This window comes from Oryx dammah, unplaced genomic scaffold (genome assembly GCF_014754425.2).
Source record: "Oryx dammah isolate SB20612 unplaced genomic scaffold, SCBI_Odam_1.1 HiC_scaffold_13, whole genome shotgun sequence".
Taxonomy (NCBI): Eukaryota; Metazoa; Chordata; class Mammalia; order Artiodactyla; family Bovidae; genus Oryx; species Oryx dammah.
Genome location: NW_024070197.1, coordinates 4,978,093 through 5,003,845, shown reverse-complemented (window position 1 = coordinate 5,003,845; position 25,753 = coordinate 4,978,093). Strand labels below are relative to the sequence as shown.

At 43.5% G+C, this 25,753-nt stretch overlaps 1 protein-coding gene across 4 annotated transcripts in view; it reads right to left on the bottom strand.

Annotated features, from left to right (window-relative positions):
* The window catches only part of LOC120871946 (zinc finger protein 420-like), a 719,570-nt gene that overhangs the window by 627,532 nt on the left and 66,285 nt on the right, over positions 1-25,753 (bottom strand). For 2 of the 4 annotated variants that reach the window (XM_040251979.1, XM_040251989.1), the window contains exon 1: positions 947-1,124. Coding sequence is in view for 1 of the 4 variants with exons in the window: in XM_040251983.1 (XP_040107917.1) it covers positions 7,513-9,191; positions 10,968-11,121; positions 13,812-13,826 (1,848 nt within the window). In the remaining 3 variants the exon portion in view is untranslated. Of the gene's footprint in view, positions 1-946; positions 9,192-10,967; positions 11,122-13,811; positions 13,877-16,334 lie in introns of those variants that run through there. The other 2 variants (XM_040251983.1, XM_040251981.1) reach the window with 2 other exon arrangements.

The window sequence follows — 25,753 nt, the reverse complement described above, 5'->3', positions numbered from 1 at the left end:
GCAAATTCAAGGACTCTGAGTGTCCAGGAATGGAGACCAAGAAGCTGACCCTTCTGGGAAAATACTGAAGGGGTTAGCTTGGAAATAAGCTCTGCAAGAATGTGCTCATCATGAATAGAGGGGCTCTGTTAGAAGGTTTGAGGTCAATCAGCCCATTCTGCATCACAGGCAGAGAACACAGAAGAAAGACCTGAGGGGAACATCCACTTAGCACCTCACTATTTTAACAGATCGCATAAAATGGAAGACAACGGAATATTAGACTGACTAAACTAGGTTTCAATTGCTAAAAAAAAAATCACTGACATCCTTACCAAGTACTCATTGAAACAGGCCCTGGCCCGTCCTCTTCGAGGCCATCTGTTCTCACTCATTCTTATTTCCTCCTTAGTTTTCCTACTTCTCTGTGAACCGCTCGGTCTCGGCTTCTCCTGATCCCCCTCGCCCACATATTTACAGGGATGTCGACCGAATAAGATGCCCGCCTAGCGGAAGACAGCATTTCCAGCGAGAAAGCTGGGTGTCACGGGGCTGACCCATGTCACCTCCCCCCACACGCGGACGGGGAAACGTCACTATGAAGAGGCCTGTGCGGCAGAAGGACCGGCCCGACGCGAGGACAGAGGGGCTGGGAGGGCGGGGGTCTCAGGAGCCGCGAGGGCTCCCCAGAACCCCAGGACCGGGGAGAGGACGCGCGCGGCCTCCAAGGCGAGGTTATGGGGGACGAGGAAGGGGAGGAAGAGGGGAGAGCGAATCCATGTCGGGGGAGAGGGCTTTACGCGGGTCAGCGGGGGCGGCGGTCAGTAAAGGATTTTAAGCAGGAACATAGAGCGAAGAAGAAAACCAAAAGGGGGAAAAAAAAAAAAAGCCAAGGCACCGAACTCGCCTCAGAGAGATATGAAACGCAGAGGGAAACGCCCCCTGTGACGGCGACGTCTGGACTTACGGGGCACGGAGGGGTAGGTGCGGTGATTTTCAGGCCCCTAGTGACTCCCACACCCTGAGGAAGGGTTGGGCGCGCGGCTATAAAGCGCAAATTTACACGAAAAACAAGAAACAACGCGCCGCAATATGACCTTCTCTCCGCGATCTTCGCTTCCGGGTCCGTTGCCAGCTGCGCACGCGCGGACTCGGAGTTACGGCGGCGGGGGCGGAGCCAGGGCGGGGCGCGGCCGGAGAGGGGCGGAGCGGGGGAAATCCAGGTCCGCGCGGGCGGGCGAGAAGGCGGGGAAGGGGCGGGGCCTGCGCCTCCCTCCGCGTCGAAGGCGGAGCTCTCTGGCTTAGAAACGCTTGAGAATCTTTCGCGTCTCTTGACGATGCATCGTTGCTCCCTGCTAAGAGATTAAGTTACTGTGTCTCCATCTAAAGGAAATCACTCCTGAATATTCACTGGAAGGACTGAGGCTGAAGCTGAAACGCCAATACTTAGACCACTTGATGTGGAGACCTGACTCATTGGAAAAGACGCTGCTGCTGGGAAAGATTGAAGGCGGGAGGAGAAGGGGACGACAGAGGATGAGATGGCTAGATGGCATCACGGATTCGATGGATGTGAGTCTGAGTGAACTCCGGGAGGTGGTAATGGACAGGGAGGCCTGGCGTGCTGCAGTCCATGGGGTCGCAAAGAGTCGGACATGACTAAGCCACTGAACTGAACTGAAGATGTTTTCCTCTAACACTGAAAACGGTTTAAGTCAAAAGCTTGTTTGTGCCAGTCAGTAGGTTGCACTCAGTCCTGTGAGACTGAAGCAATTCAGTGGTCTGAGATCTCGAAGAAGGATCTGTATGTGGTGGTGGCTAGATCCAGAAACATTTCCTGCGGTTGGATTTAATTTAAGCAGTCTGCAGTTGTTCCATACAAACTAGAATGTGAAGTACAAGCTCTGCATGCGTGGAAGTAGCTGTTTTACACTGACATTCTACAGAATAGCATTTTGGCTTCTATTCCCTGTTCTCGCAGGAGGCCAACTTGGCCTTGTGCTCTGTTCCAGAGACTCATAGCGACAGGACTGATCAAAGAATTTTTCACATATTGATAAGTAGGCAAGTCATTCTGATTTCAGTTAACCTGAATTTTATGCTAAGATAGCCTGTTTGTGTCCTTTTTCCTGTGGAGGGAAAAGTCCATTTCCTCCTACCTGTGTGTTTCTTCCCTCTGTCTCCTTTACCCTTAAACTACTTCTACACTGACAGAGAACACTCCAGTTTCTGACACTTCTGATCAGCAAATATGTGGGTGTTGTTTCCAAAACAAGCAATTGCATGTGACACCAGCTGGGTGTCCTACAATTCAACTCAACCTCGGCATTTATCTGATATAGCATCAGATCCCACACATCCCACAAACCTGCCACTCCCCTGTCCCCACTCCACTCCCCCCACTCCACTCCCCCCACAACACACTTCAGATGCCAGTAAAAGTCCAGGTTGTCATCTCTGCTTCTGACCAGCTGGCTTTAGATTGGGGTTTCCAAACCCTTTTTTGGTTCATACAAAAGTATTCACACAGCTGGTTTATATAGTGCGGCTTCTAAGTCCTGGGGGAAAAAAAAAAACCTAACTGGAAGTCCCAAATTTTAAATGTCTCCAGTGGAAACTTAGTATCACACCCCACCAAGCCACACATCAGTTGTAACTAGCCCTCAGTCATTGTAAATGTTCCTGTCCTGGCAATTTTCTCCTAGTTTGTCCACGCAATGGCCTTTCTCCATTTGCATGACACTCTCCAATTAACGAGTGATTCTTCTCAAATATCACCTTATCATAGTTTAAATCAGGACTCTCACTCTATCATTGTACATGCACACCCTCATTGTATTTATCACCATCCTGTTTTATTATTGCTGACTTTCCTTACAGAATATAAGCTATTTGAAGATGGTCATTGATTCCCTGCTGTATCATGAGTGATTAGAATTGTTCCTCATTGATAGAATGAGTGAATGCATTTTATCACTACAAAGAAAGCTGCTGTAATGCATAGGTTTACAGATCAGTGGGTTGTCATCAGGTAAACCTCAAATTATATTTGTGGCATTGAAACGGAGCTGGCCTCTATGATCCTTGCCTCCGCCCCACCCCTAACCATGTCTTCTGCCTGCCTTTTGCCTGTGGAACACTTTAGTCAAAAAATAATTTTAATCAGAAAAGTGAGAAATGCTTAAACAAAGGAAGGAGACTAAATAATAATAATGTAGTCATTAAGCATAGTCAAGGACCTTTAGTTCTTTCTTAAGGGCTGTAGATAATATTCTGAACCATATCCTGTGAGCTGTCCTATAGATACCAAAACCCCAGATGGAGAAGTTAACTACAAGATGGCCAGACTGTACCCAGGACTTGAGCTGCCACAATTCCAAGAACTGACCACAAAGAAATGGGAACAAGTGTACCCCAGAACTAAAGATTAACTGTACCTAAAACAACCAAGACACTACTGCTAGTCAGACCACTGATGACCAATATGAAGATGACTGTTAGAGATGACTGTATTTCTGCATGTAATCTGCCCCTCCCCACCCCACGCACACACACTGTCTATAGAAGCTCTCACCCCTGCTTGTCGGGGGCAGGGTAGGGAGTTAGCCTTTGGACAGATGTCCACCACCCCTCCCCAACAGTTGCCAGCAACTGAAATAAACTTTCCTTTTCCCCAGCCTGGCCCGTTTACTGGCTTTTGAGCCGTGAGCAGCCAGACCCCCTACCCATACCTTTTGGTAACAGCATCTGATTCTTTACTCCCATAACATACAACCTAACATTCTGAACATTTCTGATAAATTGCCATGCCATTTTGTTTGTACCGTTAATTTTCTTGTAGACAAATATTGTGACAGAGATAACATGAACATCCCAAAGAGATATACTACTTTTATTTCAGTAAACCCAGGATCAGTCTCATTTTACTATCAAAGTTTGTTCAAATCACATATAATCTTTCCAATTTAAGCCAAATTAAAAAAAAAAAAAAAGGCCAGCCAACCCAGTTCATTACAAAGTTCCCTGCCTAGGGAAATTTTTTTTTTTAAACATTTGGCTGCATTGGGTCTTAGTTGTGGCATGTGGGATTTTCATTGCATCATGCAGGATCTTTCATCGTGGCACATGGGCTCCAGAGCATGCGTGCTCAGTAGCTGCAGCGTTCAGGCTTAGTTGCTCCATGGCATGTGGGATTTTATTTCCCTGACCTGCATCCCCTGAATTGCAAGGCAGATTATTACCCACTGGGCCACCAGGGAAGTTCCCTGCCTAGGGAATGTTAAACCATACTCCCTCTGAGGACTCCAAGTCCTGAGAAAAAACAGCTTGAATAAAACTCAGGACATCATTTAAAGCAATGATGTCTGAATATCAGGAGAAATCACTAAAGTATCCAAGAAACACCGAAGAAGTGGGCGGGGCTCAAAGGACCCACGCTGGTACCAAGCATGGGTTTGGGACAGACTCCAGGGTCCTCCAGTAGGTGTCCCTGATAGCCTATTGACTACAAGAAAATGTCAACAAAATTCCATTAACAATCAAGAAGGAAAAAGGGAATTTTATTTGAGCCAAGCTGAGGATTATAATTTGGGAGACTCTCATAAAGCTCTGAGAACTATTCTGCCTGTTAGAAGTCAAAGGCACAGTTGAATATACATTTTCGAGATAAAGGATAATTCATCAATATGACATGTTGATCATTTTTCATAAACTTCACCAAGGACATACAGTCCAGGTAACCATGTACAAAGCAAGCAGTAAGTCACCATGACCTTTCACAGAGTTGAGAAAGAACACTACTCTTTTAAAAAATATCTAATTAATATTTATTTGGCCAGGTCTTAGTTGCAACATGGGGGATCTAGTTCCCTGACCAGGGATCAAACCCAGAACCCCTGCATTGGGAGTTCGAAGTCTTAGCCACTGGACCACTAGGGAAGATCCTAGAACACTTTTAAGAAGTTAGATCACTAGTGTCAGGAATAAAAAAGTCAGTTGACCTTTATGGTCAAGGAGGCACTCCCACCTCTGAGGAGCTGTGGTTTATGTGTAACGCAGATGTACACTGCACATTAGGGAGGGAGGGAGGGAGGAAGCCCAAGCAAACAGAAATGTGTTTTTTTTTTGTCTTGCCTTGAAATATAAATTTTATTAAAATATGAACTCTAAGCACACACACAAAAAGATTATTTTATCTATATTTCTGAAATTTTATCTCCTAGTATTTTTTATATGTTCACCGTATCTTGTCACTTCACGTAAAGCTTCAAGTGCACACACATACAAATGTATGTAGGAATATAATCATACAGTGTAGATTTACAACCGAGGAGGCAGATTTCAGGGGGCTGAGTCTGAAATTGTACTGCTATAGTATTTTAATTATAGCTACAGAAATAATCTCGGTTACACTATGGAGTTTCTAACTCCAATGTAAATTGTGAATATATATCTTTTTCAAATACTTTGTTTAAATCTAATTTGAAAAGAAATTGTCACAGATGCCATTCAGCCTAGAGAACATGATGATGTATACTTAAGGGTCATTATTATGAAGCCCCCAATGCACTGGAATGTGCTTGCATTAACAGAAGGCACACGATTCACTAAGGATTACAAAAACGATTGGGTTTCCTTACTGGCTCAGATGGTAAAGAATCTGCCTTATACTGCAGGAGACCTGGGTTCAATCCCTGGGTTGGGAAGTTCCCCGGAGAAGGGAATGGCTACCTCCTCCAATATCCTTGCCTGGAAAATCCCATGGACAGAGGAGCCTGGTGGGCTATGGTCCATGGGGTCGCAAAGAATCAGACACGACTGAGCAACTAACACTGTAAAAAAAAAGATTACATTTTATTCATTTGGATATGAGAAGTATGATACATTCTAATAAATAAAATGGTATCAAAATGCAACTCTAGAGGCCAAATCCGCAGCCTTCACAGATATACTACTCTGATTCTTTTGATGACTGTCCTCTGTAACACTATCCCTTTGGTTTCCGAAAATGAGACTAATTTTGAATATTTTATATATACAGTAGCTATTCCCCTTCAAAACACAGGGAGACCATTGTTCCACCCCCATTTTTTTCTCCCACATATGCCATCCCTGAAGTTACTTAGCATGCACACATGCAGGGGATAATGCAATATTATGCTCCAGGTGTACCACACAACTATTTTAACAACTGTATACAGGATGAACTAATCACCCCAGTAAGTCTAGTAGCCATCTGTCCCCATTCAAAGTTACTATCACTGACTATACTCCTTATTTTGTATATTACACCCTACACTTCATTATGTAACTGTAGACCTGTGCCTCTTAAACCTTTCCTACTTCACACACAAGGGCCTCCCTGGTGGCTCAGACAGTAAAGAGTTGGCCTGAAGTGCAGGAGGCAGGGGTTCCATCCCTGGGTTGGGAAGATCCCCTGGAAAAGGAAATGGCAACCCACTCCAGTATCCTTGCTTGGAAAATTCCACGGACGGAGGAGCCTGGCGTGCTACAGTCCATGGAGTTGCAAAGAGTCGGACACGACTAAGCAACTTTACTTTCACTTTTTCACTTTCTTTCACTTCACACACACCTGCCCTTCTGGCAACCATCTATTTGTTTTATTTATGAGACTATTTTCCTTTTGTTTTCTAAATTCCACATATAAGTGAAATCACAGGCTGTGTCATTCTGACTTATTGCACCCAGTCAAATACCCCTGTAGAGTTGTGTATGTTACTGGAAATGGCAAGATTTTGGTTTTTCTTCACAACTAATATTCCACTGTATGTGTGTATATATGTGGATGTGTGTGTATATGTATATATATATTTTTTCCCTTTATCTATTTTATTGATTTATCTATTGGTGGACTTTTGGTAGGTTTCTTACCTTGGCTTCTTTGTTTAAAAAAAATTTTTTTTAATGTGGAACATTTTTAAAGTCTTTATTGAATTTGTTACAATATTCTGTTTTATGTTTTGTTCTTTTGGCCCTAAGGCATGTGGGATTACCTCCCTGACCAGGGATTGAACCCATACCTCCTGCAATGGAATTGCAGATTCTAAGCCACTAGACTACCAGGTAAGTCCCTTACCTTGGCTATTATAAATAATGGTACAATGAACAACAAAATGCATATTTTTTTTGAACGAGCATTTTTGTTTTCTCTAGGTAAATGCCTAGATGTGCAATTGCCAGATTATATGGCAGCTCTATTTTTAATTTTTTGAGGAGTGGCCACAGTCTGCCATAGTAGCTACCCATTTACAATCCTACCAAAAGTGCTTGAGGGTTCCCTTTTCTCCTCATCTTCACCAACACTGTGAGTTGTCCTTTCGATGCCAGCCCATTCTGACAGGTGTGAGGTGGTATTTCATTGTGGTCTTGACTTGAATTTCCCCGACGATTAGTGATGCTGTGCACCGTATCATGTACCTTTTGGCCATCTGTAAGTCTCCTCCTCCATGATACAGTCTCTCAACCTGAGTAGGGCTTGAATACTTGCACAAGTTTCGTGTCAGGCATTACGTTTTAAGGTTTCTTTCTACTATGAATTGTTGGATGATCCCCAAAGCTCAAGTCCTGAATAAAAGCACTGCCATACGTGTTGAATTTATGTCTGTTTTCAGTATGCCTTTTTTGATGCCTAGTAAGGCTTGCAAATTGGGTATAAGCTTTGCCACATTCATGACATTTGTAAGGTTTCTCTCCAGTATGGATGGTTTTATGTTGAGTAAGGTATGAACGCATTGTGAAAGCTTTGCCACAGTCATTACATTTGTAAGGTTTCTCTCCAGTGTGAGTTCTCTCGTGACCCCAAAGTTGGGAACGTTGGATAAAGGCCTTATCACAGTCTTTACATTTATAAGATTTTTCTCCTGTATGAATTCTCTGATGTGCCATAAGGCTTGAACGTTGGGTAAATCTCTTGCCACACACATTACATTTGTGTGGTTTTTCTCCAGTATGAATTCTCTCATGACCCCAAAGTTGTGAAAGTTCAATAAAGGCCTTACCACACATATTACACTTGTGTGGTTTCTCTCCAGTGTGCATTTTCTGATGTCGAGTAAGGCGTGAAAATTGGGTAAAAGCTCTGCCACACTCACTACATTTGTAAGGTTTCTCTCCAGTATGGATTGTCTCGTGCTGAGTAAGATTTGATCTCATGGTGAAGGCTTTGCCACACACAGTACACTTGTACGGTTTCTCTCCGGTATGGATTTTCTTGTGTTTGTTAAGGCTTGACCGCTCGGCAAATGCTTTGCCACAGTCATGACATTTGTAAGGTTTCTCACCACTGTGCATCTTCTCATGACTCCATAGGAGTGAATGCTGGATAAAGGCCTTACCACATTCGCTACATTTGTAAGGTTTCTCTCCAGTGTGCATCCTCCGATGATTTTCAAGGTGTGAGTTTCTACTAAAGACCTTGCCACAGACATCACATTTATACGGTTTCTCTCCTGTGTGCACTCTCTGATGTGTAGTGAGATTAGAACCCTGGTTAAAGGCTTTGCCGCACACATTACATTTGTAAGGTTTCTGTCCAGAATGGATTCTCTTGTGATTTCTGAGGTTTGAGCTTTTGCTAAAAGCCTTCCCACAGTCATTACAGTTGTAAGATTTTTCTTCAGTGTGTGTTCTCCTGTGTTGTGTGGGTAACACAGGAGATTCCACAGGAGGAGGAATTCTATGAAGTGGGGAAACTGAGGAACCATTGTTAACTGACTTCTCAACTTGAGGGCCTCTATACATTTTCTCCTCAGCTGGAAATCTCTGCAGTTCAGCCACCTGTGCCTGCAGCCTTGCTCCAGTTCTGTTGTCCAAATACTTTATATCTTTGCTTCTAGCAATGCTCATGTTATTTTTCATTGTTAACCAACTTCTTATGAATGGCTTGTCATGCATGAAATATTCATATGTATTACTTCTTACAGAAACACTCTGAGGAAAATTAATTAAGGATTTATTATCCTGATCTTCTCTCTGACTGAGATTTTTGTTACAGGTCAAAAGCACTTCTTTGTCATTTCTTGCATCACAGCCCCACTCACTCTCACTCTTCTGCATATTTTCACAGACTTCCTTGAGGTCAAAATCCTTGATGCCATGGTTTTCATTTCCATATAATTCTCCTAAATTAGTGTTCTCTCTTGGTGATAATTTGTTAATTGCAAATCCAGCAGAAAGGATTCCTATAAGATAATCTGGAAAATAAATATATTGAATTACATAATTATACAAAAATGTGTTTAATAGCATGTGGCAATGTGATATAAGAAAAAAACATTTTAAAAACTCTATATATCACAGTGGGTTTCCCAGGTGGCACCAGTGGTAAAGAACCCACCTGCCAATGCAGGAGACATAAGTGATATGGGTTTGATCACTGGGTCAGGAAGATCCCCTGGAGGAGGGCTTGGCAACTCACTCCAGTATGTGTGCCTGGAGAACCCCATTGGCAGAGGAGCCTGGTAGGCTACAGTTCATAGAGTTGCAAAGAGTCAGACACAGCTGATCCAACTTAGCAGGCATGCATGCATGCAACCCATGATAAATCTAGCAGGTTAAGTTAATAAATAACTGCAATTATACCAAATAACAGTTTCTGGCATTCTAAAGGATTCTTCCATAAAAACAGAAGAAAGAATATATATTCCAGAAGGAATACATTATAGGAAAAGTGAAATATATTTTGAGAATTACTGAAGTTTGTCTATCTTCTGAGAAGTTCTCTCAAGGATATAAAATGTGAAAGGGAATGAACGAAACAGTCCTAGGGTCAGGACAACAGAGAACTTGATATGTATTAACTGAAAACCAAGAGAGATCAAAGGAAAAGATGACTCCTGAGAGAGCCATCTCAGTCCCTCTCAAACCAAAGCATTGAAATGGTCAGCGGTGTCCATTATAAAATAGAAAATAGAATGCTGTAGGTCACAACAAAGCCCTTCCTCAGCTCTGAATGAGCCACAGCATCATGGTAGAATGGAGTTTAAACTTTATATTTGAACAAGAGAGTGACAAGTTTGAGTGTATGGGATGGATCTCCTTTGAGATCCGCTAAGAAACAAACTGTTATTTTTCTACAGATAATTCCCACTTAAGAAGAATTTCCCAAGCAATATTTAATGGAGCAGTTTACTCTGTGCCCACTTGAGCTCTTATCTGTATTCACATCTCCATCTATTCATACTTTCTTGCCTTCCAAAGTCCAGGGCTCTTTCCCTTGCTCTAAGATGAAGATAACATTCAGCTTATAAGAGATTTCAATTCATAAAGTAAAATGGGACATGACATGCTAGGCTATTACAGAACACATGCCCACTCTTTGTTCAGCTGAGAAAGAAAATGATAGATGGGTCTAGAAATGCATCATAAAAATTAGTCAACTGACTGCCTCCTGAAGTTTTAGATTAAGTAGGGTCAGGAAAATCCACTGCAGAAGGGATAGGCTACCCACTCCGGTATTCATGGGCTTCCCTGGTGGCTCAGATGGTAAAGAATCTGCCTGCAATGTAGGAGACCTGGATTTGATCCCTGGGTTGGGGAGATCCCCTGGAGGGGACAGCAACCCACTTCATTATTCTTGCCTGGAAAATCCCATGGGGTCGCAAAGAGTCAGACACAACTGAGCCACTAAGCACACCACAGCACGGCGTGCAGATTATCTAATTAACTTTTAAGAACTACTGAATCAAAAACACAAGGGTGGAAGCACAGAATGAGATGTTTTTAAAAAATGTGCTCTAACGCTTTCCGACTACTAATATTCTGCAACCATCACTGATCAAGCACGAATGCCCAACTTCTGAAGAAATGAGAAGTTATAGAGTGATAACCATGTCATGAAGCCTTTTCATTCTGAATCCAAACAGCTTCAGTCACTCTCTTAAGAACAGGGATTTGAAACTAAGCATGCCAGGGGATCCCAAGTTTGAGACTCAGAAGGCAAAACTCAAAAGATACATAGAACTAGTTACCAACTTCTGGAGAGAAGTTATCATCACCCAGGGAGACCAGGTTCCTGTAGGTCTCCAGCATCACGTCCCTGTAGAGGGCCCTCTGAGAAGGGGCCAGACATTCCCACTCCTCCTGAGAAAATTCGATGGCCACATCCTTGAATGTAAATAGTCCCTGAAAGGAAAGCACATTTCGCCAAGTGGACAAGGAGCAAGCTCCGAGTCTGACAAAATTACAGAAACAAACATGTAAGGGTTGACTTGGCTGGAGCGAATGTCCTGACCGATTTGTAAGATAATTTTGAGCAAGTTACTTTTCTTAAATTTTTTTAAACTGAGGTGAAATTCATGTAACATAACGGTAGCTATTTTAAGGTACCATTCAGTGAGTGGCATTTAGTACCCCCACAATGTTGAACAAACACTTGCCTGTCTAGTTCAAAAACATTTTATCATTGTTAAAGGAAATTTACCCATTTAACAATCTCTTCCGTTCCTCTTTGCCCCCCATCCCTGTATACCATAATGCTTACTGTCAATTATGCATTTACCTACTTGTGATATTTTCATATAAATGCAATGGTACGAAATGTGAGCTTTTCTGTGTGGCTTCTTCTACTTACAATGGTTTTTTCAATTTATCCATAATATGGTATCAGTACTACATTCCTAAAGTATTCCTTTTTCAGGGCTGAATAATATTTAATTCTATGACTACAACACGTTTTACATATCCACTCATCCCCTGATGGCCATTTAGTTTTTACCACTTCTTTCCTAATTTTAACAGTTCTGCTGAAACTTTCATGTACAAGTATGTGTGCAAATACCTATTTTTAACTTTTTTTTTTTGCCTGAACCTTGTGGTATGTGGGATCTTAAATTTTAGTTCCCCAACCAGGGATTGAACCTGTGCCTGCTACAGGGAAGTGCAGAGTCTTAACCACTGGACCACCAAGGAAAACCCTTTATTAATATTTTCTATTTGTTTAAACACAATTCTCCCACTTTCCTTTAGTTCTTTGTCCGTGGCTCCCCATAGCTCTTTAAGGATGTTTAAGATGGTTGATTTAAAATCTTTACTTAGAACTTGCAAATTCTGTTCTTCCTTAGAAACATCATCATTAAGGCAGTAATCATGCTTAAGCTCTTGTGAAGGAAATGGCAACCTGCTCCAGTATTCTTGCCTGGAGAATCCCATGGATAGAGAAGCCTGGCAGGCTACAGGCCACCAAACTGCAAAAGAGTTGAACACAACTTGGTGACTAAACAACTACAACAACAATAACATGCTTAAGCTGCTCAATCTGGAGAAATCCTTAGGCATCTGTACTGAAGCTAGCCTGCTCAAAAGCAGCCACTGTGAAATCTTTTATAACAGAAACAAATGTGAAACCCTTGTGTCTTCATGAAGAGAATGATCCAATGAGGATGTAAAAAGGAAAACCACCTCTATGTTTTCTAAAGTGAAAATAACTCCAACATGTATGGCTTGTGAAAATTTAAACTTGCAGAATAAATACCATAAGAAAAAATTTACTGAAAAATATTTTCTAAAACCACATTACTATATAAGATGCATTTTTATTAAGATTTGGGTTGAGAACAAAGAGTTGTTCCTGATGGAGACATTAAGTGATGCTGGAAGACGTGACAGAGAAAGGGACGTTTTACTTAAAGCTTCTAATCTGCATCGCTATGTGGAGCTGAATCACAAGTGTATATACATGAGATGTTTAATACAAAAAAAATAACACTATTTGTTATGGTGATCTGTGACCTCTGATGTTATGACTAAAACATAACTGAAGGCTGAAACATGCTGAAGGCTCAGATGATGCTTAGCATTCTTTTTTATCAATATACAACACTGAATAACTATAATGGTAGAATCAGATCATGGCTCCAGGCTTTCTGATGACAGAAGGTTCTGCTCCCATGTCTTGGCTGAATTATAACCATTTTAATCGAAAATCCCCACTACATGAGAGTCCCTACTGGAATACCTGGGTCTTTCAGCCATGAATGTGGTATGAATGATATACAGAGCTTTTCCTGTTAGGCATTTAAGTTAATTGCATTCTTTACAACTAATTATGTACTAAAACATGACTTCCCAGGTGGTACTAGTGGTAAAGAATCCACCTGCCAATGCAGGAGACATGAGAGACTCAGGTTCAATCCCTGGATCAGGAAGATCCCCTGGAGAAGGAAATGGCAACCCACTCTGGTATTCTTGCCTGGAGGACATGGACAGAGGAGCCTGGCAGCTACAGTCCATGGGGTCGCAAAGAGTTGGACACAACTGAAGCGACTTAGCATAGCACATGTACTAAAACACTCTCTTCTACATCCTGTTTCCATTTTGGAACTTCCCATTTTAAAGTACTGACATTTTAGAGTCAGAAACAGTGATTCACTCAACTTCAAACGCATTCAAAAGCATGTTTCCCCATATAAGTCTTCCTTTCAGACTTCTTCAGGTATTGTGAGCATTGGAAGATCACTTATCATATGTAGTCTCTTTGACCCTGGTTTATATGGAGCTGAAAGGGCTTGCAGAAGGGTTCTCTGAACAATCCTTAGTACCCGACCTCACTGACACCACAGAGCCTACTCCTACCTCCAATCCACATCTGAGTACAAAACCTTTCACAGGAGGATCACCTAAAAGGACCGTCTTCCCAAATGCCAGGTCACTAAGTCACACTGAGGAGGAAGTCTGCAGGGAGATGAGAGGAGATTCAGGGAAGGCCCTGTGTGTGATTAAATATTTTAGGCAGGAAACTTCATAGAGAAGTTTAACAAGTCCAATTCATGTCATTTTAGGAAAGAGTTAACAGATCAATAAAGAATATGACTTACCTGGGAAAGGGCCATCCCTTCTTTCTTTCCTCTTCCTCTGAGCTTCTTTCTCAGGTAAGATTATTCTGTGTGACCAAAAAAAAAACCACATCTTTTAATGTTTGGAATCAACAAACCTCCCTCCCCTGCCACAAGTATCCACACAGAAAGAAACTTCCTCTGGGGAAAAGAAGGTCCCCAGTGACTGGAGGGATCAGAGACACAGAACTCCTATCAGAAGACCAATATGTGAGTTTTCACCCCTTTCTTCAACCCTTTCTCCTGCTGGAACCCCCACTCTGCTGCAACCGCACCGTCCTCTGTCCATATGACATTCAGCCAAAGGAAACTGTCTCCTCCCAGTTCCTGGCTCCTCCCTGGGCAGCCAGCATCCAAGGACTGGCTGATACAGGATAAGATGCTCATCCATCCAACAATCTGGGTTTCCTTGGTGACTCAGACAATAGAGAATCTGCCTGCAATACAGGAGACCCAGGTTCAATCCCTGGGTCAAGAAGATCCCCTGGAGGAGGGCATGGCAACCCACTTCAGTATTCTTGCCTGCTTAATTTTTTGTACATAATCTCTGCCTTCAGTAAAATATACTTTGTACTTTTTTTACAACAAAGGTCATAAACCAATAAATACTGTTTTTTGCACTTAGTTACTGTGCTCCAATGTTTATGTGAAGACTAATTCAACACTTATTCTAAAGTCACAGTAGGGATTCCCTGATGGCTTAGTGGTAAAGAATCTGCCTGCAATGCAGGAGAAGTGGCCTCCATCCCCGGGTCAGGAAGATCCTCTGGAGAAGGAAATGGCATCCCATTCCAGCATTCTTGCCTGGAGAATCCCATGGACAGAGGAGCCTGGTGGCTACCGTCCTTGGGGTCGCAAAGAGTCAGACATGACTGAGCAACTGAACAACAACAAAGTCACTTTAACTTTTTTTTTCTATTTTGTTGAAATATAATTGATGTAAAATACTATGTTAGTTTTGACTATACTACAGGGTGATTTGACATTTTCAAACATTATGAAATGATCACAATAAGTCTTAAGGAAAAGACTTCATGTTATGATACAGAGATAGATACAAGCTAAGAGAAAAGTTATGTCTTTATCTCTGGTCCTATGCCCTCTGCCCTTAAGTTTTTCATAATTGTTGGATGACTGCAGCGCATTTCAAATTCTCATTGTAACTGGCCACTCATCCCAGAAAATCACCAGATGCAAAACAAGACCAACTTTGTAAATTATTTCTCTCAGAGGATCTCATTTGCTCAGACTCAGAAAACCGGGTCTACTTTACTTCTCCATGTTACAGGTGGTGCATGCATCTCACAGGGGAAGGGATTTACCAAGTTACTTTGAAGAAGTCTGAGTTGAGTGAGCAGAACTGAGTGTAAGTGGCAGCCTGTATAGGTTTAAGTAGAAAGAGTTTGTCCTATTTGCAGATTACCTTATTTATTTCTGAGCAAGAGAGACTTCTTTTTCAGGGTTTAATGAAAGACAAACATTTAATTCCTCTACTGTAGAAAAAAACAGCACAAAAAATGCAAGCCACATCCATCCAGCCCACCCTTCAACATCTGCAGAAAAAGGATGAAGGGGACGAGTGAGGACCATCTATTCAATTCTTAGCTGGAGACTTCAGCTCAGAGCTCACTAACTTAGCAGATCTTTTAAGGGAAGAATAAAGTTGTTAAATACCAAAGTAACTGGTGAATCTAGGTTTTGAGTTTTACAATATTATCAACATCCATAACCACAGGCCTAGTGAAATACTATAAAGTTATTTACCAGATATCAAAGAAGAGCTCCAAGTTAGGATATAAAGCACGTATAAACCTCATAAACCTCATAATGTGAACAATCAAATTAAGAGGGAAAATAATCTGTAAATTTAAAGGGGAGGAAAGCAGTACCATTAACAATGGCCATTTTAGCAGGCTTCCCCTGGTGGCCTAGTGTTTGGGAGTCTGCCTGCCAGTGCTGGGGATACGGGTTTAATCTATGGTCCAGGAGGATCCCACGTGTCTCAGGGCACCTCAGGTGGTGCGCACAACTACTGAGATCATGTGCTGCAACCACTGAAGCCCGCAAGCTCTAGAGCCTGTGCTCTGCAACAAGAAAAGCCACTGCAAAGAGAAGTCCAGTGCACCATGAGTAAGAGCAGCCCCTGCTTGCCAAAACTAGAGAAAGCCCTTGCAAGCAAGGAAGACCCAGCACAGGCAAAAACAAAAATAAATAAGTTAATTTTAAAACTAGTCATTAAAAAAAAAAAAAGCTCCATGTGGTGAAAGAAATTCGTCCTCCATTTCTCGGAGGAAGACCTAGAAGTGCCTGAGTTAAGCCTCTGCCTTCGGGTTGAATAGGGACTGCAAATAGAATTATCATCTGATTCCAACACCTGGTTTTGCAGCTCTCATCTCTTCTGCATAATTTAGACAAGTCAACAAATTTTATAAAAACTAGGTTGTCGAGCCACAAATTCACTACTTCAGAACTTAACAGTCCATACCCAATCTACTCAGTGCTCACCTAGGTTTGGGTACCCCCGCTTTCTCTACCACTATGTGCTTTTTTTTCCTCTGTATATCTCCCGGGATCCTTCTGTTTCTCTCTTCTCCTTTGCCCATTTCTGCGTTTCTTCCTCTCTTTTCTGTGCGTCATTTTGTCTCCCTCTCTTTCCATTCCTCCTCCCACAGACTAGCCTGGCCCTGTCGTAACACCTGGCGTTCTCCCTGCACAGTATTTCTGATGCCTCACTCGTTGCAGAAACTTCTGCCTCAGTACTCCCTTTCCGCTCTCCTTAGAGGGAGGTCAAGGATGATCCACCCTCCAGGAGTGATGACTTGTCAGAACGAAATCGGGCCGAGGAGGGTGAGGTCGGGCAGGGGAGCCCGGAGTCGGATAGAACTTTGAGAAAGGGAGTCAGAGCAGGAAAACAGAGCTGCAGGAGGTCAGCGTCTATACGAACCGAAGGCAGAAAGTTGGGGCCGGTGCCTGCCTCGGAGCGATTTTAACAGGAACCGGGCCCAGACTGCCGGGACCGAGTCTTCAGGTGACGCCGCAACAGGCGAAATGAGAGGACTCAGAGCGAGAGCGACCACCGCCTTCAGGGGTTTTAACTTACTGGGAGCCGCTCCGAAACCCCGGTCGGGGGCCGCGATGCTAGAAGAACGCGTAGCGCGGTCCCACCAACGAAACCAAGACTTTCTCTTCCGAGTGTACCCGTTGTTCCGCGGAAATCGCTTCCTGCTCTTCAGGGAACTGCGCGTGCCTACTGGGGCGGGGCTGTGGCTTTCGGGTGGATGGAGGGGCCTCCGCCTGTGGTCCTCGGGCCGGCCCCTGGGAGTTTCGGGTCTGCTCCTCTTCCCTCTGGACAGGTTTCTCTGCTTTGGATCCTCTGCACTCGTCTGCTGTCCTTTGAAGCCAGGCCTCGGTGCAGAACTAGAGATGCGCAGGCCACTTCTATTAGAAGCTGAAAGTTGAGAAACGTGGACAGAGAAGCGTGGTGGGCTGCAGTCCATGGGGTCGCACAGAGTCGGACACTACTGAGCGACTAACGCTTTCACTCCCCCCCACCCCCGCACCCACTTCCGTGGAAAGGGCCAGCAGAGGAAGAAACTGGATCCTCTGAGCAGCGAGGATGCAGGAGCCCTGGACCTAGGGCGGGGCTTGGCGCTGTGGGCGGGGTTGGATCCCGGAACTTGAGACCTCAGGCAGTCACACCTTTTTGAAAGTGAAAGTGAAGTTGCTCAGTCGTCTCCGACTCTTTGCGACCCCAAGGACTGTAGCCGGTCAGGTTCCGCTGTCCATGGGGATTCTCCAGGCAAGGATACTGGAGTGGGTTGCCATTTCCTTCTCCAGGGGATCTTCCGGACCCGGGTGCCCTGCATTGCAGGCAGACTTTACCCTCTGAGCCACTAGGATTATTTATTTTAAATTTATTTATTTATTTTTGACTGTGCTAGGTCTTCCTTGCTCCTTGGGCTTTTCTGTAGTTTCCTTGTGTGGCCTTCTCCTTGCAGTGGCTTCTGTTGTTGCCAAGCCTGAGATCTAGACCTTTCTGGCTTAGTAGTGGCGGTGCAGGGGCTTAGCTGCCCTGTGGCATGTGGCATCCTTCCTGATCAGGGATTGAACCCTTGTCCCCTGCATTGGAAGGCAGATTCTTAACCACTGGACCACCAAGGAAGTCCCACAGCTTTTTATTTACTTAACCAAAAGCTTGAGTTTCAGAGCGGGTGATGGACACTGGCAGTGTGACAGGAAATGCACAATTGCGCATGTGCGGAATGTGCAATTTTATACTCACTTTCCTCCTGGGCTTCCCTGTGGCTCAGCTGGTAAAGAATCCACCTGCAATGTAGGAGTCCTGGGTTCGATCCCTGGGTTGGGAAGATCCCCTGGAGAAGGGAAAGGCTACCCACTCCAGTATTCTGGCCTGGAGAATTCCATGGACTGTATAGTCCCTGAAGTGGAAAAGAGTCACACAACTGAACGACTTTCACTTCACTTTCCCTCCAGAGCATAATTTAAACTTCTGTTTCCCATTCACTTGGAGGCATCAGAAACTGAGGAAAAATTTCAACCCTAAATATGTCATTATCCAAGGGACGCCTTTGGAGATTGTGCACAAGGAGTAGGCTACAGTCAGGCGCTTGAGAAAGAAGCTTTAGGAAGGAATTCAACTATATATATATATATATATGCAGTATAATTTTTTTTTTCTTTTACTTGTATCAGGCTACTGGATTTGAAGAATAAGACCATTTCAATAGAAATTTCCACTTCCCAAATGTCAACTATTAATGTTATCTTCACTGTAGTTTTGCTGCTTATTAACTTTACCTCATGAGAAGAGTTGACTCATTGGAAAAGACTCTGATGCTGGGAGGGATTGGGGGCAGGAGGAGAAGGGGACGACCAAGGATGAGATGGCTGGATGGCATCACAGACTCAATGGACGTGAGTCTGAGTGAACGCCGGGAGATGGTGATGAACAGGGAGGCCTGGTGTGCTGCGATTCATGGGGTCACAAAGAGTCGGACACGACTGAGCAACTGAACTGAACTGAACTTTTCTTATGCACTTTAGCATATTTCTGAATGATTTATCAGTTGAGAATAAACATATCTCCTTTGTCCAAGGCTCTGGGGCAAAACTCCAAAAACCTTTGGAATTTCCACTAACTGAATACTTTGCTGTACAGCAGAAACTGATACAACATTGTAAATCAACTACCCTTCAATTAAAAATAAAAAACACAATTGGAGTTTCCTGAATGACAGACCTGTTTTTGTTATTATGTTAATAAGGTAACTTTGAGTGGGGGTTCCATACAAAATTTTGGAATAGGAGCTTAGACCCCAGAAAAACCAACCAGGTTATGAGAGAATTGGAATATTACACAGTGGTGAAGCTCAATGAACTAGAGGTACATATGTAAGAAGAAAATCTTCTCAAAAACAATTGGGAGAAAAGTCATGATACAAAATTAGATAGCATAAAGACATGTTTATAAACATTTTTCACTCACAGAAAATAATATTTAGTGTTAAAAGTATGTATGTATGTGTTAGAATTTCTAAAAATGCTTGGGAAAGACAAAGATCAAGTTATAGTTATGTATCAGATACATATGTGATCAAATGAAAATGCAAAGTAAGCAGGAAATAAATTTATCTTCCGGTCTTGTGGATGAGACCTGCCAGGTCAATCCCCATGGACACCCATGATTAGATCTCATGTGACTGCATTATATTGGATGTCAGAGGGAATGAAAAGCCCAATGAAACAAGAAGGCATCTTGAAACCAAAGCAGGGAGGTAAGGATCTTTATGTAATCAATGAATCAGTTTATTGTAGGATGACTGACTCCAAGAGCATAAGATGAAATTTTCACAGCTGCCCTCCACACTGCCCCAGAGCCATTCTGACAACTCTACAGTTAACCCAGGCTATCTGGGTAAATGCTTGGAAGCAGAATAAATTTTCCTAAAATTTATGAATGGGTTGTCTCTTCTAGGATCATCACATCAGGAGAGGGAACAGATAAAGCATCCATTTGTTCACGTGGGACTAATTCAGTAGCATCTGTTCTCCTGTTTTGACAGGTGTTTCCTGATGCAACTTTCATGAAAATTTTGGGTTTCGTGGTATATTGGAGGTGCTCAAAAGTTTTGTTTTGTGAACACTCCATGGCTTGTGAAACTGTGACCTCATGTCAGATGGAATCTAACATTTTAATCTAAAGAACAAATGCTATAAATGGTAGTTTGCCGAATATCTCAAATATTACCCATGAAAATAAAAAATATTACATCACCAAAAACAGACCTACGTGGCATGTTTATAGAATTATGTTGTCTCTAAAACAGAGGGCTTCCCTGGTGGTAAAGAACCTGCTTGCCAATGCAGGAGATGCAAGAGATGCGGATTTGATCCCTGGGTTAGGGAGATCCCCTGGAAGAGAGCAGGGCAAACCATCCCAGGGTTCTTGCCTGGAGAATCCCATGGACAGAAGACCCTGGCAGGCTACAGACCACGGGGTCACAAAGAGTCGGACTCGGCTGAAGCGACTTAGCGCACATGCATGCCCCCAAACTGGAAGGAACCCAAATGTCCAACAAATGGTGGATAGATAAACGACCGCTAGTCAATCTGTAAAACTGAACGGCAGTCAGCAATGAAAAATAATAAACTCTTACTCTGTGCAAAAACATGACTGAATACCAAAGGCATTATGCTGAGTGACAGAAACATACAAACGGACAGTGTTTAGCCTTAGAAACACAAGTATCATATGATTTCTTACTGAAATATCTAGAGTAGTCAAATTCATAGTTACAGAAATAGTAAGATGGTAGTTACTGGGGACTGAGGGGAGACCCAGAGAGTAATTTAATGGGTACAGAGTTTCAGTTTTTCAAGGTGAAGAAAGTTCTAGAGCTCTGTTGCCTAACAATGTGGATATATTTGAGCTCTGTGAATGTGTGTGCGTGTCTCTGTGTTATTACTATTTTTTTAATTACCATTATACTTATAGTTAACTTCCATCACCATGGTGGTGGTTTAGTTGCTAAGTTGTGTCTGACTCTTGCAGTCCCCAGGCTTCTCTGTCCATGGAATTTCCCAGGCAAGAATACTTGAGTAGGTTGCCATTTCCTTCCCCCCAAAACAGTACTGTTTACTTTGTCACTAAGTGATATGGAAAAACAAAGGCTAAAATAGATTTCTGAAACTTTAATTTCATTTTTGTTACATAAAAATTATATACATTTATATGCTGAGACTGTATGATCCCAGTGTAAAATGCAAATCAAAACTATATGGAATTAAATACAATAATATATAAAGCCAACAACAATATATATATGAGATTTAATATCCTCTATGAAACCATTGCAAATTGAAATCTATGAAGTAGCAGAAATCTAAAAGTAGGTACATAATAAAAAATACACAAGGTCCAGAAACCTTTTCATATATCTTGACTTAGGTTTTATCTAAATGAAACAAAAATGTGGTGGCATTACCATCTTTCATCAACCTGAAAACTATAAACATTTCCCAAGACAGATTCTTATTAAAGCTTTGTGAATATCTGCCTCCATGGCCTGGAGGTTAATGAGGAAAGATCTAGTGCTTTTTCAGACAAAAAAAAAAAAAAAAGGATATGAATATATTTTCAGTTCTACACTTCAAAGTGTGCAAATACATGTGAATTACATCCTGATATTTGCTCTCATAAAAGACTGCCAGTGTGGTACATGCACCTCAGCTTTAGCCCTCCAGAGAAGCAAGGGGCCTGGGAGTCAGTGGGGTAGGGTGGGAGAGCAGGGGGAGAGGGGTGGGTAGGTAGGCGGGAAGGGTGGTGGTTACTAATACACCAACTTGGTTTTTCCAAGATACTCAAAGTGCATGCATTGTCTAGCATGAATTTTAAACTCTGTAATCTGAGTCCTCAAGGAAACCCAGATTTCACCATTCTGAGTCCATTTCTCAAGTTCCTTTCCTATCACCACCCCGGGTTTGTGACGAACAATCGGCCCTGCTGGTCATTTTGGAGAATCTAGGGGGTTTCAAGGCTTGGCTCTCACTGTCAGAGCTGTGGTCTCTGCTGAGCAGGCTTGGGTCCCCCTGGCTCAAATCAAGCTTCTTCTGACTCTTTGACGTCTAGGGAAGAGGTGGACTGGCCTCGGAGCTTGGCCCTTCTCCTCCATCCTTGATTAGCCCCGGGGTACCCTGCGCTGGACCCGGAGAGAGCCAGCCCTCGGCGGGGAAGGCATAGGCCGCCTGGTTGGCCATGGCGTACGTGGTCTGCGCTGCGGCCCACAGAGGGCCCCGGAGCTGGGCCAGCCGCTGCCAGCACTGCGGGGAATATCCCGGCCGCTTGTGCATGTGGACTATGCTCTGATAAATGGCCTCGGACATATAGCGCAGGGAGGTCACGAGGCTTTTTCGGAGTGGAGGCACCTGGTCTCCGGGGGACCTGGATCTGGGCTGCTGGCTGCACCCAGGGCGCCTCGGGTGGGGTCTTCTGGAGCGAGGAGCCCGGGTCTTTTCGCTGGAGCTGCTGCGGCCAGACTCAAGCACCTTCCGTTTCTTGTTTTCCGAAGTCACACTGGGTTCATCTGGAGAGGCCCCTACGCACAAAGCATACGGGTGAGAGACCTGCCACATCAATTCCCAAGGACCCCCCATCCCAGGGATCTCACCACACGCCTTCAGGTACACCCCACCTCTCCTGCGCCACACCTTCAGCTCTAGAACGAGGTGATGCTGCGCCCATCTTGGGCGCTCAAATGCTCCAAGGACCCCAGAGTTTCTACACGCCTTCAGCCGTTGGACAACCACGCACTGGACAGGTCACCTGTTTTCTCTTCACACACCTCGAGACCCAAAAGCAAGATCCTACCTGTTCTATCGCAGATGTGGTCCCTGGAATCCATCTTCCGCTTTCTGGAACTCTCGGAACTGGAACCGCGTTCTGAATCTGTGGATCAGGTGAGAGTTTTGAGTGACTGCTTGCAACCCGTGCCTTGACAACCTAGCTGATCCCTGACACACAAGAAGCCAAGATCACAACAAAAGCTGGTTTGCCTGCTACGCATCCTAGAGTTCAGGATGGGCAAGGCCTGGCAGCTAAAGCTCACCTAGTTCCCTGCCCAGGGAGACTGGGGTACCCCCTGTTCGTTCCTCTTCTCCAGAAAAATGAAGTCTTACTTGAAGGAGCAGTGCGTCTCTTTCTGTCTTGGGTCTCATTTTCCTTCGAATTCTCTTTCTCATCCATCTCGGGCTCCGACCCTGGAAAAAAGAGGGAATGAAATGACTGCCCTCCTTGAGGGACGCTTTAGTGTTTAGTCTATCCCTCACCCGTATTTCTGGGCAAATCTCTCAACTGAGGCCCTGCAGACGCATCCTATGCGAACTGGAGCCGTACGGTTCTGGGGGATCATAGCCACAGTACTCAGAGCCCTCATAGGACTGAGGTTCGGCTCCTATCACCAATCTCCAAATAAAATACCCACCAATTAGATGTCCCTGATTCCATTCCTCCTTTCCACCCCAGACCAACAGCTCAGGTTCCTATCTGGCCTCTGGACGTGGCTAAGTGGAAAGAGAAGGTCTTGCCTTTATCTTCAGATCGTTTCTCCTCCCCATCTGAGCCCCTTTCTTCCACGGAGTTCTGTTGGAGTTGGGAAGAGACTATTTCGCCTTTCCCTTCAGAGAGTTTCTCCTCCACATCAGAGCTCTTCTTCAAAGGAGTCCTGTTGAGAGGGGGTCTGGTCAGTGGGTTGTTCCATGGAAGGGCTGTGGGGGTACCGGTCCTCTGTGCCGGATTCCATCAGGAGCTCCAAACGAAGTGCCTGCTCTCAGAGAGGTTCGGAGTGAGACGTGTCGACTGGAGGGATGAACTGGCCTTTTATTAGACCCTCAGGGGGCGTGGCTTGTTTCTATTGGCTGATTGGATTATGCCTTCTTCTCGTGAGATTAGGAGCCTTACGTGTGGTTGTACTGTCAGACACGACTGGAGCGACTTAGCAGCAGCAGCCGCCATTTCCTGCTCCCTGGAATCTTCCCGACCCAAGGATCGAACCCTCGGCTCTTAGTTCTCCAGCACTGGCAGTCAGGTTCTGTACCACTAGTGCCACCAGGGAAGCTATGGTTTTAAATATTATACAAATTGGCAAAACCTAATTGTAGCACGTTGTTTCAGATGTATACATTTGAGAAAAACGTGGAACGTATGAAGTAATGGTAAACACCTATAAAACATTCCATCCAATCAGGGGGATGGGATCGGTGATTAGGTTAGGATGATGGGATTATCTGGAGGGCATAGCCAGTGGGTCCTGAGACAGTGTAAAGCCCAGCAGAAGAAGGAATTCTAGTCTGCAGTTGCTTCTCCAGTCATCTTGGTGAACATTCTGTCTCCAGTGGTTTTGTGCAGTGTCCACGTATTTAATCGGCTCAGGACAGAGGGCAAGGACACAGCTTAGTTCTGATTTCTCCTTGAGAACTCAAGGAATCCCTCAGAGAAATTGCTGAGTGGGGCAAATCTATTGAGGACCAATTTGAGTGTTGAAGTGAGGATTAGTTAATTGTTAAATAGCATTTCTTGGCATCGTGCCTGCTTCACAAAATACTTCTAAAATGTCCATTTTTAGATGAAAGTCAAACTTTTAAAATAATGGTTACTCAGAGACTGATTTGTGTGTGTGGGGGGGGTGGGGGTGATGAGGGGTTGGATTATTAGTTATGGAGCCCTGTTGTCTTTGAGCAAGGGCTTTTTAAAATTGTGTTATTAACTTCTCTTTATCTTGGGGTACTCAGGAAAATTAGCTTGCAGCTGATTTAAATTCAGGACCCTGAATATTTTTAATGCATGAGGTTTTTTGTTTGTTTGTTTGTTTTAAACAGGGTCTATTTTTATAGCAGTTTTTAGCTCACAGCAAAAATGAGCAGAAAGCTCAAATATTTCTATGTACCCCCCTCCCCAACTCATGCATATCCTCTCCCACTGGCAGCATAGGCTTATTAAACATAGTATATAATTGCAAAGTTGTACAGTCATATGTCTGTCTTTCTAAGATCATATGGAATGCCAAAGACCAAATTATATTTCTTCATTTCTACACACTGGATATAATTTGGAGTGTGACAGAATGGTTAACAACCACTAGAACGTTTCATCCAATCAGGGGAGGTGGGCGAGGCTCTGTTACCACGTGATTAGATTAGGATGATGGAATTACCTGAGGGTGTGACCAAGAGGTCCAATGGTTAAGACTCTGCACTTCCATGGGAATAGGCCAAAAAATAAAAATATAAAATACTGAGTTACTCATTTATTTTTATCCCAGTGTGTTTAGCAGAACATATTTGGAGCTGGTTGAAATTTAGGACCCTGACCATAAACCTGTAAGAGCTATGTGGAAACCAGAGTTACATTTTCTTTTTAGAAATTTTATTTTATATTTTTATTTTTTGGCCTCCTCCCATGGAAGTGCAGAGTTTTAACCACTGGACTGCCAGGAAGTCCCAGAGATGAGTTATTCTAACTTAATTTGTGTTTGGGAAGTGCTTCCTCAGTACTTGAAATTGGTCATTGAAAATATGAAGAGGAAAACACACTTTATTCTAGACCATCAAATATCCCAGTCCCATGATCAGATATACCGTGTGCTGACCCTTTCTTTCCTGTTCCTGGCAGAACTGTCTTTTCTTTTTCTTAATATAATCCATTATGGTAAATTTTATTTACTTCTTATGACAGCTTGTGGAATAGGATATTTTCCCACTGCAATCTATTTGTATTTCCACTAGATCCTATTGATTTTTTAGTCAGCCCATTCCATCCTTTCAAAGTAGTTCCCTGAGTGAAGGGCTTCCCAGGAGATTCAAGGGTAAAGAATACACCTGCAATGCAGGAGACATGGGTTTGATCCCTG